Source organism: Rhinolophus sinicus, linkage group LG04 (genome assembly GCF_036562045.2).
Source record: "Rhinolophus sinicus isolate RSC01 linkage group LG04, ASM3656204v1, whole genome shotgun sequence".
NCBI lineage: Eukaryota > Metazoa > Chordata > Mammalia > Chiroptera > Rhinolophidae > Rhinolophus > Rhinolophus sinicus.
In genome coordinates this window covers 124,564,896-124,579,319 of record NC_133754.1, presented here as the reverse complement: position 1 = coordinate 124,579,319, position 14,424 = coordinate 124,564,896, and the positions used below count along the sequence as shown (strand labels likewise).

The window sequence follows — 14,424 nt, the reverse complement described above, 5'->3', positions numbered from 1 at the left end:
GTTGCCAGAAGGAATGAACATTTTTTGTATGTATTTACCGTATTCAAAATGTTGTTTGTTTCTTTTAATTAAACTTTAGAAAGTTACTTTTTAAAAAATATACACCTTTTTTCTTTTACTTTTTATTTTGAAATAATTTCAAACTTACAAAACAGTGAAAACAGCCAGAGAACTCCGATATTCCTTTCACCCAGAGACCCTATTCACATTGCACTGACAGTCCAAATGGTGTCTTTAGCAGGAAAAATTTAATCCTGTCACGCTGTACTTACCGTGTTTCCCCGAAAATAAAACCTAGCTAGACCATCAGCTCTAACATGTTTTTGGAGCAAAAATTAATAGAAGACCTGGTCTTATTTTACTATAATATAAAACCGGCCTTATATAATATTATATAAGACCGGGTCTTATTTTACTATAAGACAGGGTCTCATATAATATAAGACCTGGTCTTACATTAATTTTTGCTCCAAAAGATGCATTAGAGCTGATTGTCCGGCTTGGTCTTATTTTCAGGGAAACACAGTATTTATCATATCTTTTTAGTCTCCTTCAATCTGGAACAGTTCCTCAGTTGTTCTTTGTCTTTCATGACTTTCACATGTTTTGAGATTAGAAGCGATGTATTTCGTGCAACATTCTTCTGTTTGGATTTGCCTGTTGCTCCTCACAGGATAGTCAGGTCAATCATCTTTGGCAGGAATATCAGGGACATAGAGCCCTGTTCTTCTCAGGGCATCCCATAAGTGGTACAGGTTGTTTGTCTCCCTACACCGGTGACCGGTGACATTAGTTTTGATCACTTGCATTAGGTGATATCTTCCAGGTTTCTCCACTAGTTTTCTCTACTAGTAATTTTCTCTTTTTCCTTTATCGTCAATCAATACTTTGTATGTATGGAGATATTTTGAGACTTTTATGAATATCCCATTGGTCATCCTACTTTCACCCATTAGTTTTAGTATTAATTAATGTTTTCTTGCTTGAATTAACTATTACTATGATGATGGCCGAAAGGTGATTGCTAAAATTCATAAAATTTATATATGTTTTAGTAGGCATTCTACTAAGGAAGAGTTGCTTCCTCTCTCCTTCCCTCTCTACCCCACCCTTTTTTCTTTCTTTCTTCGTATGATTCATTATTTTGATCCTCAGATTATTCCAGATTAGATCAGTAAGAGTCTCTTTAAGTTGACTCTTGTGTCCTTTTGATGTGACCCTATCACTCTTTGAGTACTTTTTTTCTTTGTGGCATAAGGTGTTCTGGGCTCATCTTGTATTATTATCCTTAGCCCTGTAATTGCCAGATAGATCAGGTTCCTTTGGGAGGAAGATAATATTTAGAAGCTAAAATCTGGCTACAAATTATCTCATTGCTACTGGGAAAATCACTGCTCCCAGGCCCTTTCAGGAAACAGAGTTAGGAAATTCTCTCTCTCCCTCTCTCCCTCTCCTCCCCACCCTCCTCCCAGTCTCTCTCATGTCTATATTTATTTCTACATCTAGCTATCTATATTGAAAACCACAAGTTCATACCAATATCTCCAATTCCAATTTAACACCACAGGGTTCATTTTACGTTTCCCTCTTCATATTTGCAAATTTCCTCTCTGACAGTAAGAAAACTGGCTCCCATTATTCTCAATATATTTGCTCATTTTCTGAGTCCCCCTAAATGTAATCCTCTCCTGTCCCCACTGGGTGACAGCCCTGCTAAAGCTGCCTTTTTCTCTCCGGTCCTGATCTCCACTGGGCAGCCTTGACAGCCTTCCTGGTGCTCAGGGGCCCAGGGGTGTTTTTGTTCTGATAACTCTGATTGTTGTTGAAGTTCTTGGTCTTAAGACAAAACATCCCACCAACTCTTAGTATCTGACTGACAGAGTCATCAACTGTTTTCAATGACTGTCATAATCGTAGAGCAGTTTCTGTCAAGGGGCTAAGTATCTCCTAGTCCCCACAAATATGCCATGCTGTAATTATCTCTACCTGTGTTTTTCTGAGGACTTTGGAAAATTCTTACCCATCGTTTCCATCTTGGTTATAACATTCTCTCCTCAGTGGCTGAAGAGAGAGGATTCCCCAATGGTCCCAGATTAGTTTAGCTTTCTTATATGATACTCTCCTATATGTTTTTCATAGTACTTGTGTGTGATTATTTGCTTAATTATTTATGGTTCTTTAATATCTGTCTTTCCCATTAGACTATAATTTCCTCAAGAGCAGGAAGAACATCTGTGTTTTATCCTAAATGCTTAGAGCAGAGTACTTGGCATGTAATGGTTTTCAAACATTTGTTGATCTACAGCCTTAAGCATGTACATATATGTGTGTGTGTGTGTGTGTGTGTGTGTGTGTGTGTGTGTGTGTATGAATGGATAATTCTGAGCTAAGTCGCTTCTAAACAACGTTGAAGATGGAGAGTGAAGACATGCCACACATTACACAAGCGACTGCTGGTGATGGGAATATACATATCACTGGCTGGCAGCCTGCTTGTGAGCAGACTGTCACCATAGGGCTTAGACGTGTGCCTTGTGGCACTGAGAGCTGACCCTCTGTGTAGCCAAAGTATGTGTGATAATGGGTCCTGTTGTAATGCATTATGTTCGGATATGCCATTTACATCAGGGTTCTTTGAGGCTGTCAGCTGGATGAGAGCTTTAATGCAACGTTGTATCTAGATTTTAAAACATCTGGATCCTTTTAACAAGTGCTGTTAAGTCTTCTCAGTTCCATACCCATTGTCTATAAAGCATGTCAGTATTTCCTTTTTATCTAAGGTACTTGTTTGAAAGACAAAGCACTGTGATGAGGGAGCTGACCATCCCTGTGGCTGAGATTTGGGTTCTTGTGTTCAGATCTCTGGGGAAGGAACCCTGTGATGCCATTCTCCGCAGGCTTTGGGACTCCCTCTCTTCCCATACATACCCCCAAATTCATGGAACTGCCAAGCATTTACTTCATTCCAGTTAGTGTCAGAATTAGTTCCCCACAAGTAGAGTGGAAAATTTTCTGTGATTCTGGTTATGTTATTCAGTACTGATTCTCTGCCCTTTAAAGGTGGAAGATTTATTGTGTCTTAGCACTTTCTTGATTTTCAACCCTATGCTCCATTTCACAAGTTCTTCTTGTTTCTGACTCTTGGTTATATATCAGATCAATTCTAAAGAGCATAGAAGCCACATCAATAGTGTACAATAAAATGCAGTTATTGGTGAAAGTTCTGTTGTCCTGTCAAGGGAGAGCTCGTTGTCTAAGCAATAAAACATTTGGAAAATGGTCATATTTCACACTGGATCCTGGTATTAGAGGGTAAGTTGAATGTCTTTCCTTATTCCCTAGATCCTCTGGAAACTGCAAAATTTCTATAGTGAATTCTGCAGAAGGACCTGGAATAAAATTTTATGTAATTTTGAAAACACTTGATCTAAAAAAAATAATAGAAATCTGTTTTTTAATTAATGACTTCCAATGTAGGATTGGATTCATGTCCTTAACAGGAGAGAATAGTAATTCTATGCACAGATATTTACCATACTATACTGTCTGCTAGTTCATCAGGCCATTTTTATGAATCGTGAACCAAAAGGACCTCCAAAACACAGCTTAATTTTGGTTTGTTTTGTTTATGAAATCAGACTCCAATGTGCAGCCAACATTGTATAGGGACAGTTGCCACATGTGTGTAATCAGTGTAGTTATGTGAATAGCCAACCAGTGAATTCCTGTCACTGTGTTTTTGTTTTCTCACACCTGATTTGACCTTGTCTGTCCTCTCACTAGAATATCAGCTCCATGAGCGTAGTGACTGACCTATTCTGTCTTTTTTTTTTTTAGGTGGAAAGTTCTTTTTTTTTAATTAAAGTTTTTATTGGGGTGACAATTGTTAGTAAAGTTACATAGGTTTCAGGTGTACAATTCTGTATGTAATACATCATCTATATATCACATTGTGTTTTCACCACCCAGAGTCATGGATGGATTTTGAGAGTATGATGCTAAGCGAAGTAAGTCAGACAGAAAAAGCAGAGAACCATATGATTTCACTGATATGTGGTATATAAACCAAAAACAACAAAAGAACAAGACAAACAAATGAGAAACAAAAACTCATAGACACAGACAATAGTTTAGTGGTTACCAGTGCGTAAGGGGGGAGGAGGGTGGAAGATGAGGGTAAGGGGGATCAAATATATGATGATGGAAGGAGACCTATTCTGTCTTGTTCAACACCGACGCCACTGTTTAGAACAGTGCCTGGTACCTAACAGCTACTCAATTGATGGTTGAATGAATGAATGAAATGTGTTTATGAAGATATTTACTTTTTTTCTCAGCAATTCTTCTCCTTGTACTAGCAGTCGTTGACTCCCTGATAATATTTTCTGCACTCGTAGTAGTACATCTCAAGATAGACTAGCTTCAGTTACTGATAGCACAGCATAGACAAATGGCAAGTGTGTTGAGCTTTTAACATTTTCAAAAAGCAAAGTGTTGCGGGGGAGAGAAACGTCACTGGAAGGCACACAGCTAGTTTTACCTTCCCAAGTTGGCTGGGGCAAAGGTAAGGAGGTAGCGTCATTGGTGGCTAGCCTAAGAAAACATGCTCCAGTTGGAAATATGAGTCTAAAACGTCAGAGAAAGGCCTGGGTTAGAAGTATGGATTTACTAGTTATCAGCATATTCAAGTAGTACCTGAAACTGTGGGAGTGAATGAGCTCAGGCAGCAAGACTCAGCTGAGGAACAATAAGGAAGTTTAGGGAAGTATTTATTTCAAGAGTGAGGCCAGTTTTAGATGGAAAAGTCTGGAAAGAAAGATTGAAAAAATATGTCCTTGAATTTGGCATTTAGGTAGCAATTAGAAATCTTAGCAAGTGCAGTTCAAGTGGAATAGTGGAGACAATAACTAGATAGCAATTATGTTCGGGTGCTTTTTATTACAGAAAACAGTAACTCACTTCAACTGACTCAAAAGTAAAGATTTTTATTGCAAGGATTCCTAGCTTTCCCAGAAAGCTAAGGGCAGAAACTCTACCCCCAGCCCTCAAGAGTACCAGGAGCAAAGATACCACGCAACCAAGATGTTCTCTGTCTTTCCCTCTATCTTTCAGGGCCTGTGTAGAACCAGTTTCTGTCATGGATTCTGCTTCTCTCTCCAGTGACTGCTTCATCCCTTTCTAAGCCTCTTGTGCTTCTTTGTTTGTATGTAGTAAAATACACATAATGTAAAGTTGACCATTTTATCCACTTTAAAGTGTACAATTCAGTGGCATTTACTACATTTACTACATTCACAGTGTGGCGCAACCATCACTATTTAGTTTCATAACATTTTCATCACCCCAAAAGAAAGAAATCCTTGCACCCATTGATGAGCATTTGCTCCCCATCCCCTATTTCTCTCTGCCCCTAGCAACTAATAATCTGCTTTCTATTTCTACGGATTCGCCTGTTCTATATATTTAATTTAAGTGGAATCATACACTGTATGGCCTTTTGTGAATACCTTCTTTCACTTAGCATAATATTTTCAAGGTTCATCCATATTGTAGCATGTATCAGTATTTCATTCCTTTTTCTGGCCAAATAATATTCCATTGTATTCCATTTTATTTATCCATTCGTCGGTTGATAGTCAGTTGATGGACATTTAGGTTGTTTCTACTTTTTTCACTATTATGAGTGGTCCTGCTATGAAGATTTGTGTACCAGTTTTTGTTTGAACTCTTGTTTTCAGTTCTTTGGGGTTTATATCTAGGAATGGTGGAATTACTGGATAATATATAAATTCTGTGTCATTTTTGAGGAGCTGCCAAACTATTTTTCCACAGTGGTTGTGCCATTTTTTATTCCTACCAGCAACAGATGAGGGCTCCAGTTTCTCCACATCCTTGTAGAGAACAAGCCAACACTTATTTTTTCTATTATTATTATTATTATTATTATTGCCATCCCATTGAGTGTGAAGTGATATTATTTGGTATTGATATTCATTTTCCTAATGATCAGTGATGTTGACCATCTTTTCAAATACTTATTAGCCATTTGTAGTATATCGTCTTTGGAGAATCACTTATTCAAGTCCTTTGATTATTTTTAAAAATTAGACTTTCTATTGTTGAGTTGTAAGACTTCTTTGTATATTCTGGACCCTTATCAGTTATACAATTTGCAAATATTTTCTTGCATTCTATAGGTTGTCTTTTCACTTTTTTGGTAATATCCTTTCATGCACAAGTTTTTAGCTTTGACAAAGTCCAGTTTACCTATTTTTCCTTTTGCTGCTTATGTTTTTGGTGTCCTATCTAAAAAGTCCATTGCCAAATCAAAGATCATGAAGATTTACTCCTATGTTTTCTTCAAAGAGTTTTATGGTTTAATTATTGTATTTAGGTTATTGATCCATTTTAAGTTAATTTTTGTAAATGGTATTAGGTAGGGATCCAACTTTGTTTATGCATATGTCTTACTGTTCCAGCACCATTTATTCAGATGGTTCTTTACCCCATTGGATAGTCTAAGCACCTTTGTCAAAGGTTAATTGACCATAAAGTATGGGTTTACTTCTGGCCTCTCAATTCTAGTCCTTTTGTTTATATATCTGTCCTTACATTTGCTGTATCACACTGTTTTGATTACTGTAGCTCTGTAGTAAATTTTGAAATTGGTATGTGTGAGTCCTTCATACTTTTCTTTTTCAAGACTGTTTTGGCTATTTGGGGCTCCTTGCAATTCTATATAAATTTGAGAATAAGCCTTTCCATTTCTGAGGGGAATGAAAAATAAAAAAGGCTGTTGGAATTTTGATAGGGATTGTGTTGAATCTGTAGATAGCTTTGGGTAGTATTGTCATCTTAACAATATTTCCAATCCATAAACACAAGATGTCTTTCCATTTATTTGCATGTTCTTTAATTTCTTTCAGCAATATTTTGTACTTTTCACTGTACGTGTCTTTCACCTTGATTAAATTTATTTTTTTATTAAAATTTATTGGGGTGAGAATGGTTAGTAAAATTACATAGGTTTCAGGTGTACAATTCTGTAATGCATCATCTATATATCACATTGTGTGCTCACCACCCAGAGTCAGTTCTCCTTCCATCACCATATATTTGACCCCGTTTACTCTCATGTACCACCCTCCTCCCCTCCTACCCTCTGGGAAACACTGCACTATTGTCTGTGTCTATGAGTACTATTGCAAGTGGCATTGTCTCATAATTTTCTTTTCAGATTATTCATTGCTCGGATATAGAAATACAATTTTTGTATGTTGATCTTATACCCTGCAACTTTACTGATTCTGGTTTTCTATATATAGGTTCATGTCATCTGCTAATGAGATAGTTTTACTTCTTCCTGTCCAATCTAGATATTTTTTTTTTTTCTTGCCTAATGGCTCTGGCGAGAACATCCAATACAAAGTGGTGAAAGTGGCCTTCCTCGTCTTGTTCCTGATTGTAGAGGGAAAGCTTTCAGTCTTTCACCATTGAGTATGATGTTCACTGTGGGTGTTTCACAAGTGTCCTTTATCGTGTTAAGATAATTCCATTCTATTTATAATTTTCTGAGTACTTTTTTTATCATAAAAAGGTATTGGATTTTATCAAAAGCTTTCTGTATAAATTGAGATGATCATGTTCTCCCTTCATTCTATTAATGTGGTATATTTCATTGATTGATTTTCTTATATTGAATGACACTTGCACTCCTAGAGTAAATCCTGCATGCTCATCATGTATAATCCTTTTAGTATGCCATTGGATTCATTTTACTAGTATTTTGTTGAAAGTTTTCACATCTATACTCATAACCAATATTGGTCTGTAGTTTTATTGTGTTTATTGTGGTGTCTTTGTCTGGCTTTGGTATCACGATAATGCTAGTCTCACAGAATGAGTTAAGAAGTATTCCTTCCTCTTCTCTCTCTCTCTCTTTTTTTTTTTTTTGGAAGAAATTCAGAAGGATTGGTGTCAATTCTTCTTTAAGTGTTTGGTAGAATTTACCAGTGAAACCATCTGGTCTTGGGCTTTTCTTGGTTGGGAGGTTTTTGATTTCTGATTCAATCTCTTGATTTGTTATAGGTCTGTTTATACTTTCTATTTATTCTTGAGTCAGTTTAGGTGATTTGTGTGCTTCTAGGAGTTTGCTCATTTTATCTCAATTATCTAACTAGTTGGCATACAATATTTCCTAGTTTTCTTTTATAGTCCTTTTTATTTCTGTAAGGTCAGTAGAAATAACCTCCATTTTCCTTTCATTTCAGTTAATTGCATCTTCCTTCCCAATCAATATACCTTTTATTTCCTTTTCTTGTCCTATTTTATAAGCTAAAACTTCCATTATAATATTGAAAAGGAGTAGTGAGTGGAGACATCCTTGCCTTGTTCCTGATCTTAGTGAGAAAGCTTCTAATTTCTTACCATTAAGTGTGATGTTAGCTGTTGTTTTATTTTGTAGGTGTTCTTTATCAAGTTGAGGAAGTTCCTCTCTATTTCTAGTTTACTGAAAGTTTTTCTTTTTTTAATCATGAATGGGTGTTGGACTTTGTTAAATGCTTTTTCTGTATCTGTTGACATGTTCATGTGATTTTTTTTTCTTTAGCCTACTGATGTGATGGATTGCATTAATTGATTTTTAGATGTTGAACCAGCCTTGCATACCTGGGATAAATGCCACTTGATCATGGTGTGTAATTCTTTTTACACATTATTGGATTTAGTATGCTAATTATGTTGAGGATTTTTGTGTCTGTTCCTGAGAGATACTGGTTTATAGTTTTCTTGTTATATCTTTGTCTGGTTTTTGGTATTAGGGTAATGCTGACCTTGTAGAATGAGCTAGGAAATATTCCCTTTGCTTATGTCTTCTGAAAGAGATTATGGAAAATTGGTACAATTTCTTCCTGAAATATTTGGGAGAATTTCCCAGTGAACCCATCTGGGTATACTGCTTTCTGTTTTAGAGGGTTATTAATTATTGACTCAATTTTTAAATCAATATAGGACAATACAGATTATCTGTTTCTTCTTGTGTGAGCTTTGACAGACTGTATCTTTCAAAGAATTGGCCTATTTCATTTAGGTTATCAAATTTGTGGGCGCGTAAGAGTTATCCACACAGAGCCTTCAGCATTTCATCAATTACAGTTTAGGTTTTCCTCCCCAGCACTGGTTCCTGCAGTGTTTTCTGCTCATCAGTCTCTGCTCTGGTAAGCTATGACTCCCTGTACTGACATACCTTGGAGATATTGTGGGTTCAGTTCCAGACCATCACAGTAAAGCAAATATTGCAGGAAAGCAAGTCACATGAATTTTTTGGTTTCCCAGTGCATATGAAAGTTATGTTTACACTATGCTGTAGTCCCTGAAGTGTGTGATAGCATTATTAAAAAAAAAAAAAAGTACATACCCTAATTAAAAAGAACTTTATTTCTTTAAAAATGCTAACTATCATCGAAACCTTCAGCAAGTCGTAATCTTTTTCCCAGTGAAGGGTCCTGCCTCGGTGTTGATGAAAGCACACTATCTGTAAAGTTCCATAAAGCAGAGCACAGTAAAATGAGGTATACCTGTATTCGTCTGTCTGCTTTTCCAATCTCGGGGCAGCAGTTTGCCCTGTGTCCTTCCCTCTCTTAGGGATCCAAGAAGAGTTGACTTTTCAGTCTGTTCAGCTGTTTAATGGTTGTCAGGACAGAGTGGCGACTTTTAAGTTCCTTACATGCAGAACTGGAAGCCAAAAGTCCCTCCTTTTTTTTTTTTAATTACGAAAAGCATATAACATAAAATTCAACATCTTGGCCATTTTTTAATAGACATTTCAGTAGTGTTAAGTATATCTACATTGTTGTATACCCACATGGTTGTGAAACCAATCTCCAGAAATTTTTCGTCTTGCAAAACTGAAACTCTAAACCCATTAAACAATGCCTACCTTTTCTCCCTTTCCCTGACCCCTGGTAATCACCATCTTTCTGTTTCTATTAACGTGATTACTTTACCTGATAGAAGTGGAATCATACAGAATGTATCTTGTTGTCACTGGCTTATTTCACTTAGTGCAGTGTCCTCAAGGTTTACCCATGTGGCATATGACAGGATTTCTTTTCTTTTTAAGGTTAAATGCTATTTCATTTTGTGTCTATATCAATTTTGTTTATTCATTCACCTGTCGATGAATATTTGGGTTGTTTCTATTCTTTGCTATTGTAAATAGTACTGCTGTGCACATGGGTGAACAAATACCTCTTCAAGACTTTGCTTGTAATTATTTTGGATATATACCCAAAGTGGGATTACTGGATCATATAGTAGTTCTATTTTTAATTTTTTGAATAACCATCATACTGTTTTCCATAGCAGTTCCACCATTTTACAATACCACCAACAGTACAAAAGGGTTCCAATTTCTCCACATCTTTGCCAACACTTGTTATTTATTTTCATTTTCTGTCTTTTTTTTTATAGTAGCCATTCTAGTGGCTGAGGTGATATCTCATTGTCATTTTCATTTGCATTTCTCTGATAATTAGTGATGTTGAACATGTTTTCATACCCTGGTTGGCTATTTGTATCATCTTTAGAGAAATGTTTAAGTTCTTTGCCCGTTTTTATGTGTTTCTCCTTTTCCCTAGACTTCTCCTTTCTTTGATTGTTTTTACTTTTGTTGACTCTGCCTTCACTTTGGCCCTGTTTTTCAACCTTTATTAATTCTCCTACTTTTCCTGCTGTTTCTGTTTCTGCTTCTTTTTCCTGGGCTCCTCCTTTCTGTAGCTGTTTTCCCGTTTGCCGACTCTCCCTACTTCTGCTGTCTCTTTCTTCAGTAGCTGCTGATTCTGTGGCTTTTTTGGCCTCTGCTTGTCCTTTCTGCAGCTGATATGCTTTTGCTGACTCTCCCCACTTCTTTTTTCCCTTTCTTCAGTAGCTGCTGATTCTGTGGCTTTTTCCGCCTCTGCTTCTCCTTTTCCTGGGCTTCTCCTTTCTGCAACTAGTTTCCTTTTCCCGACTCTCCCCACTTCTGCTTTCCTTTTCTTCAGTAGCTGCTGCTTCTTTGGCTTTTTCAGCCTCTGCTTCTCCTTTTTCTGGTGCTTGTCCTTTCTGTAGCTGGTTTTCCTTTTGCTGACTCTCCCCACTTCTGCTTTCCCTTTCTTCAGTAGCTGCTGAGTCTGTGGGTTTTTTAGCCTCTGTTTCTCCTTTTCCTGGACTTCTCCTTTCTGCAGCTGGTTTCCTTTTGCTGACTCTCCCCACTTCTGCTTTTCTTTTCTTCAGTAGCTGGCTGCTGCTTTGGCTTTTTCAGCCTCTGCTTCTCCTTTTCTGGTGCTTGTCCTTTCTGTAGCTGGTTTTCCTTTTGCTGACTCTCCCCACTTCTGCTTTCCCGTTCTTCAGTAGCTGCTGAGTCTGTGGGTTTTTTAGCCTCTGTTTCTCCTTTTCCTGGATTTCTCCTTTCTGCAGCTGGTTTCCTTTTGCCAACTCTCCCCACTTCTGCTTTCCTTTTCTTCAGTAGCTGCTGATTCTGTGGGTTTTTCAACCTCTGCTTCTCCTTTTCTGGTGCTTCTCCTTTCTGCAGCTGGTTTCCTTTTGCTGACTCTCCCCACTTCTGCTTTCCCTTTCTTCAGTAGCTGCTGCTTCTTTGGGCTTTCTCAGCCTCTGCTTCTCCTTTCTGCAGCTGGTTTCCTTTTGCCGACTCTCCCCACTTCTGCTTTCCCGTTCTTCAGTAGCTGCTGAGTCTGTGGGTTTTTTAGCCTCTGTTTCTCCTTTTCCTGGATTTCTCCTTTCTGCAGCTGGTTTCCTTTTGCCAACTCTCCCCACTTCTGCTTTCCTTTTCTTCAGTAGCTGCTGATTCTGTGGGTTTTTCAACCTCTGCTTCTCCTTTTCTGGTGCTTCTCCTTTCTGCAGCTGGTTTCCTTTTGCTGACTCTCCCCACTTCTGCTTTCCCTTTCTTCAGTAGCTGCTGCTTCTTTGAGCTTTCTCAGCCTCTGCTTCTCCTTTCTGCAGCTGGTTTCCTTTTGCCGACTCTCCCCACTTCTGCTTTCCCGTTCTTCAGTAGCTGCTGAGTCTGTGGGGTTTTTAGCCTCTGTTTCTCCTTTTCCTGGATTTCTCCTTTCTGCAGCTGGTTTCCTTTTGCCAACTCTCCCCACTTCTGCTTTCCCGTTCTTCAGTAGCTGCTGATTCTGTGGGTTTTTCAACCTCTGCTTCTCCTTTTTCTGGTGCTTCTCCTTTCTGCAGCTGGTTTCCTTTTGCTGACTCTCCCCACTTCTGCTTTCCTTTTCTTCAGTAGCTGCTGATTCTGTGGGTTTTTCAGCCTCTGCTTCTTTCTGCAGCTGGTTTCCTTTTGCCGACTCTACCCACTTGTGCTTTCCCTTTCTTCAGTAGCTGCTGATTCTGTGGGTTTTTCAGCCCCTGCTTCTCCTTTTGCTGTGCTTGTTCTTTCTGTGGCTGATTTTCCTTTTGCTGACTCTGTCCCTGCTTCTGCTTTTCCCTTTTTCAGTGTCTGCAGATTCTGCAGCCTTTTCTACTGATTCCTACCTTGCTTTTCCTTTTCCTGCTAATGCTTTTTCTTTTATTGATTCTGCTTCTCTTTCTCTGATGCTGATTTCCTTTCTGCTGCTTAAGTCACTCCTGCTACTTTTGCTCTCCTTCTTGGTCTTCTACTTTTATATCCGTCATTTCTGACCTCCTTGTAACTTTACCTTTACATGACCCTTAATGGCTACTCCAGCCTTGACTTAATGGTACTTTAATGGCTGCACTCAGAACTGCTCCACTTCTCATTATGTTCTGTTTCAAATTACCCATCCCACCTGAATAAAAAGAATAGAATATTAAAGTTATGGTATACTGTGTCACAGATAGCTGGTTAACCTATGGATTAGCTGTTACCTTACATGATCACCTCTGGGGCTATCAGCCAGCCATGGCACAGGCTGAGGAATAGAATGGTGAGTCACATGGTACAGAACATGCCCATTTTGGGCTATGAGGACTGAAGGTAATCCATAATCCTTAGGAGAGAATGGACCCAAGTAGGCAGTAACTGTCACTCTTGTGGAAGTGGATTGAAGAGTCAGCGAGCGGTGAGGCAATAATAATGTAGAGAAAGTTATTCTTTTTAGAAAGCAGGGTGAAAAGAAATGAGGAAACGTATGGAAGATAGCTAAGTAGCTATGTGGAGTATTCCTGTCCAGATAAGAGGGGAAGACTGGAGACAAGCAAGAGAGAGAAAAATAGAGAGAACAGGGTTTCGTAGGAAATTGGCTTGAGGTTTAAGAGCACAGGATTGAAGGATGGACAAGAGTGGAAGATGTGATACCAAATCCTTTGAAACTGGAAGAACCAGAAGGGAAAGTTGGCCTTTTCCATTTTCATGATGGTATCAAGATGTTTTATTATTTTTTTCCTTTCTGTTGCAGGTCCTGAGTCTGTGCCTCCTTCCCTTCTCAAGGTCGTGATGAAACCCATAGCAACTGTTGGCAAAAGCTACCAGTACCCTCCTGTGAACTGGGCTGCACTTCTCTCTCCACTTATGAGGCTAAACTTTGGTGAATATCAAGAGTCTTTAGGTCTTCAGACTCTGCTTTTAGCGGGTGACCTGGGTAGAAAAATAGAGTGTGTGTCACAATTGGTAGTGATTGGATAGACTTTTGGGATTTTGATGTTTGACTTCTTGGATGGGACTGCTGGGTTACTTCCACTGGTCCTTTACAAATAGCCGAGGGTAAGAAGGAGGAGGGCTGAAGACACAGACCAGGTGGCACTCATCAAGACGATATTTGACTGATTTGCATGTTGCTCAGCATCTGTGGCAGGCCCCAGAAAGCCAGGTCTGATGGTTATCAAACTGCATTTCCAGAGCCCTGTGTTTCAAGAAAGTAGCCAAAGGGGTGTTGTAACCGTTTTCTATTGCTACTGTAACAAATTACCACAGACACAGTGGCTTGAAGCAGCAGTTTATTTTCTTATAATTCTGGAGGTCACAAGTCCAACATAGTCTTCACTGCGCTGACATCAACGTACCAGCAGAGCAGTGTTATTTCCTAGATGCTTTAAGGGAGTGCCATGGTCTGAATGTTTGTGTCCCCCCACGATTATATGTGGAACCTTCTGTGTGATGGCATTAGGAGGTGGGGCCTTTGGGAGGTGATTGGTCATGAGGGTGGAGCCTATGTAGTTCCCTTAGAAAAGAGGTCCCACAGAACTTCCTTGTCCCTTCTGCCATGTGAGGACACGGGGAGAAGTTGGCAGGCTACATCCCAGAAAAGGGCTCTCACCAGGACCTGACCCGGCTGGCACCCTGCTCTTGGACTTCCATCCTCCAGAACTGTGAGAAATAAGTTTCTGTTGTTTATAAGCCACCCAGCCTGTGGTATTTTATTATAGCAGCCCAAAGAGACTAAGAAAGGGAGAATCCATTTTCTTCCCTTT

General features: G+C 38.8%; 1 protein-coding gene across 2 annotated transcripts in view; it reads left to right on the top strand.

Moving 5' to 3' along the window:
• The window catches only part of FOCAD (focadhesin), a 275,278-nt gene that overhangs the window by 243,259 nt on the left and 17,595 nt on the right, over positions 1–14,424 (top strand). For both annotated transcript variants that reach the window (XR_012495704.1, XM_019750360.2), the window contains one exon: positions 13,413–13,541. Coding sequence is in view for 1 of the 2 variants with exons in the window: in XM_019750360.2 (XP_019605919.2) it covers positions 13,413–13,541 (129 nt within the window). In the remaining variant the exon portion in view is untranslated. The remainder of the gene's footprint in view (positions 1–13,412; positions 13,542–14,424) is intronic.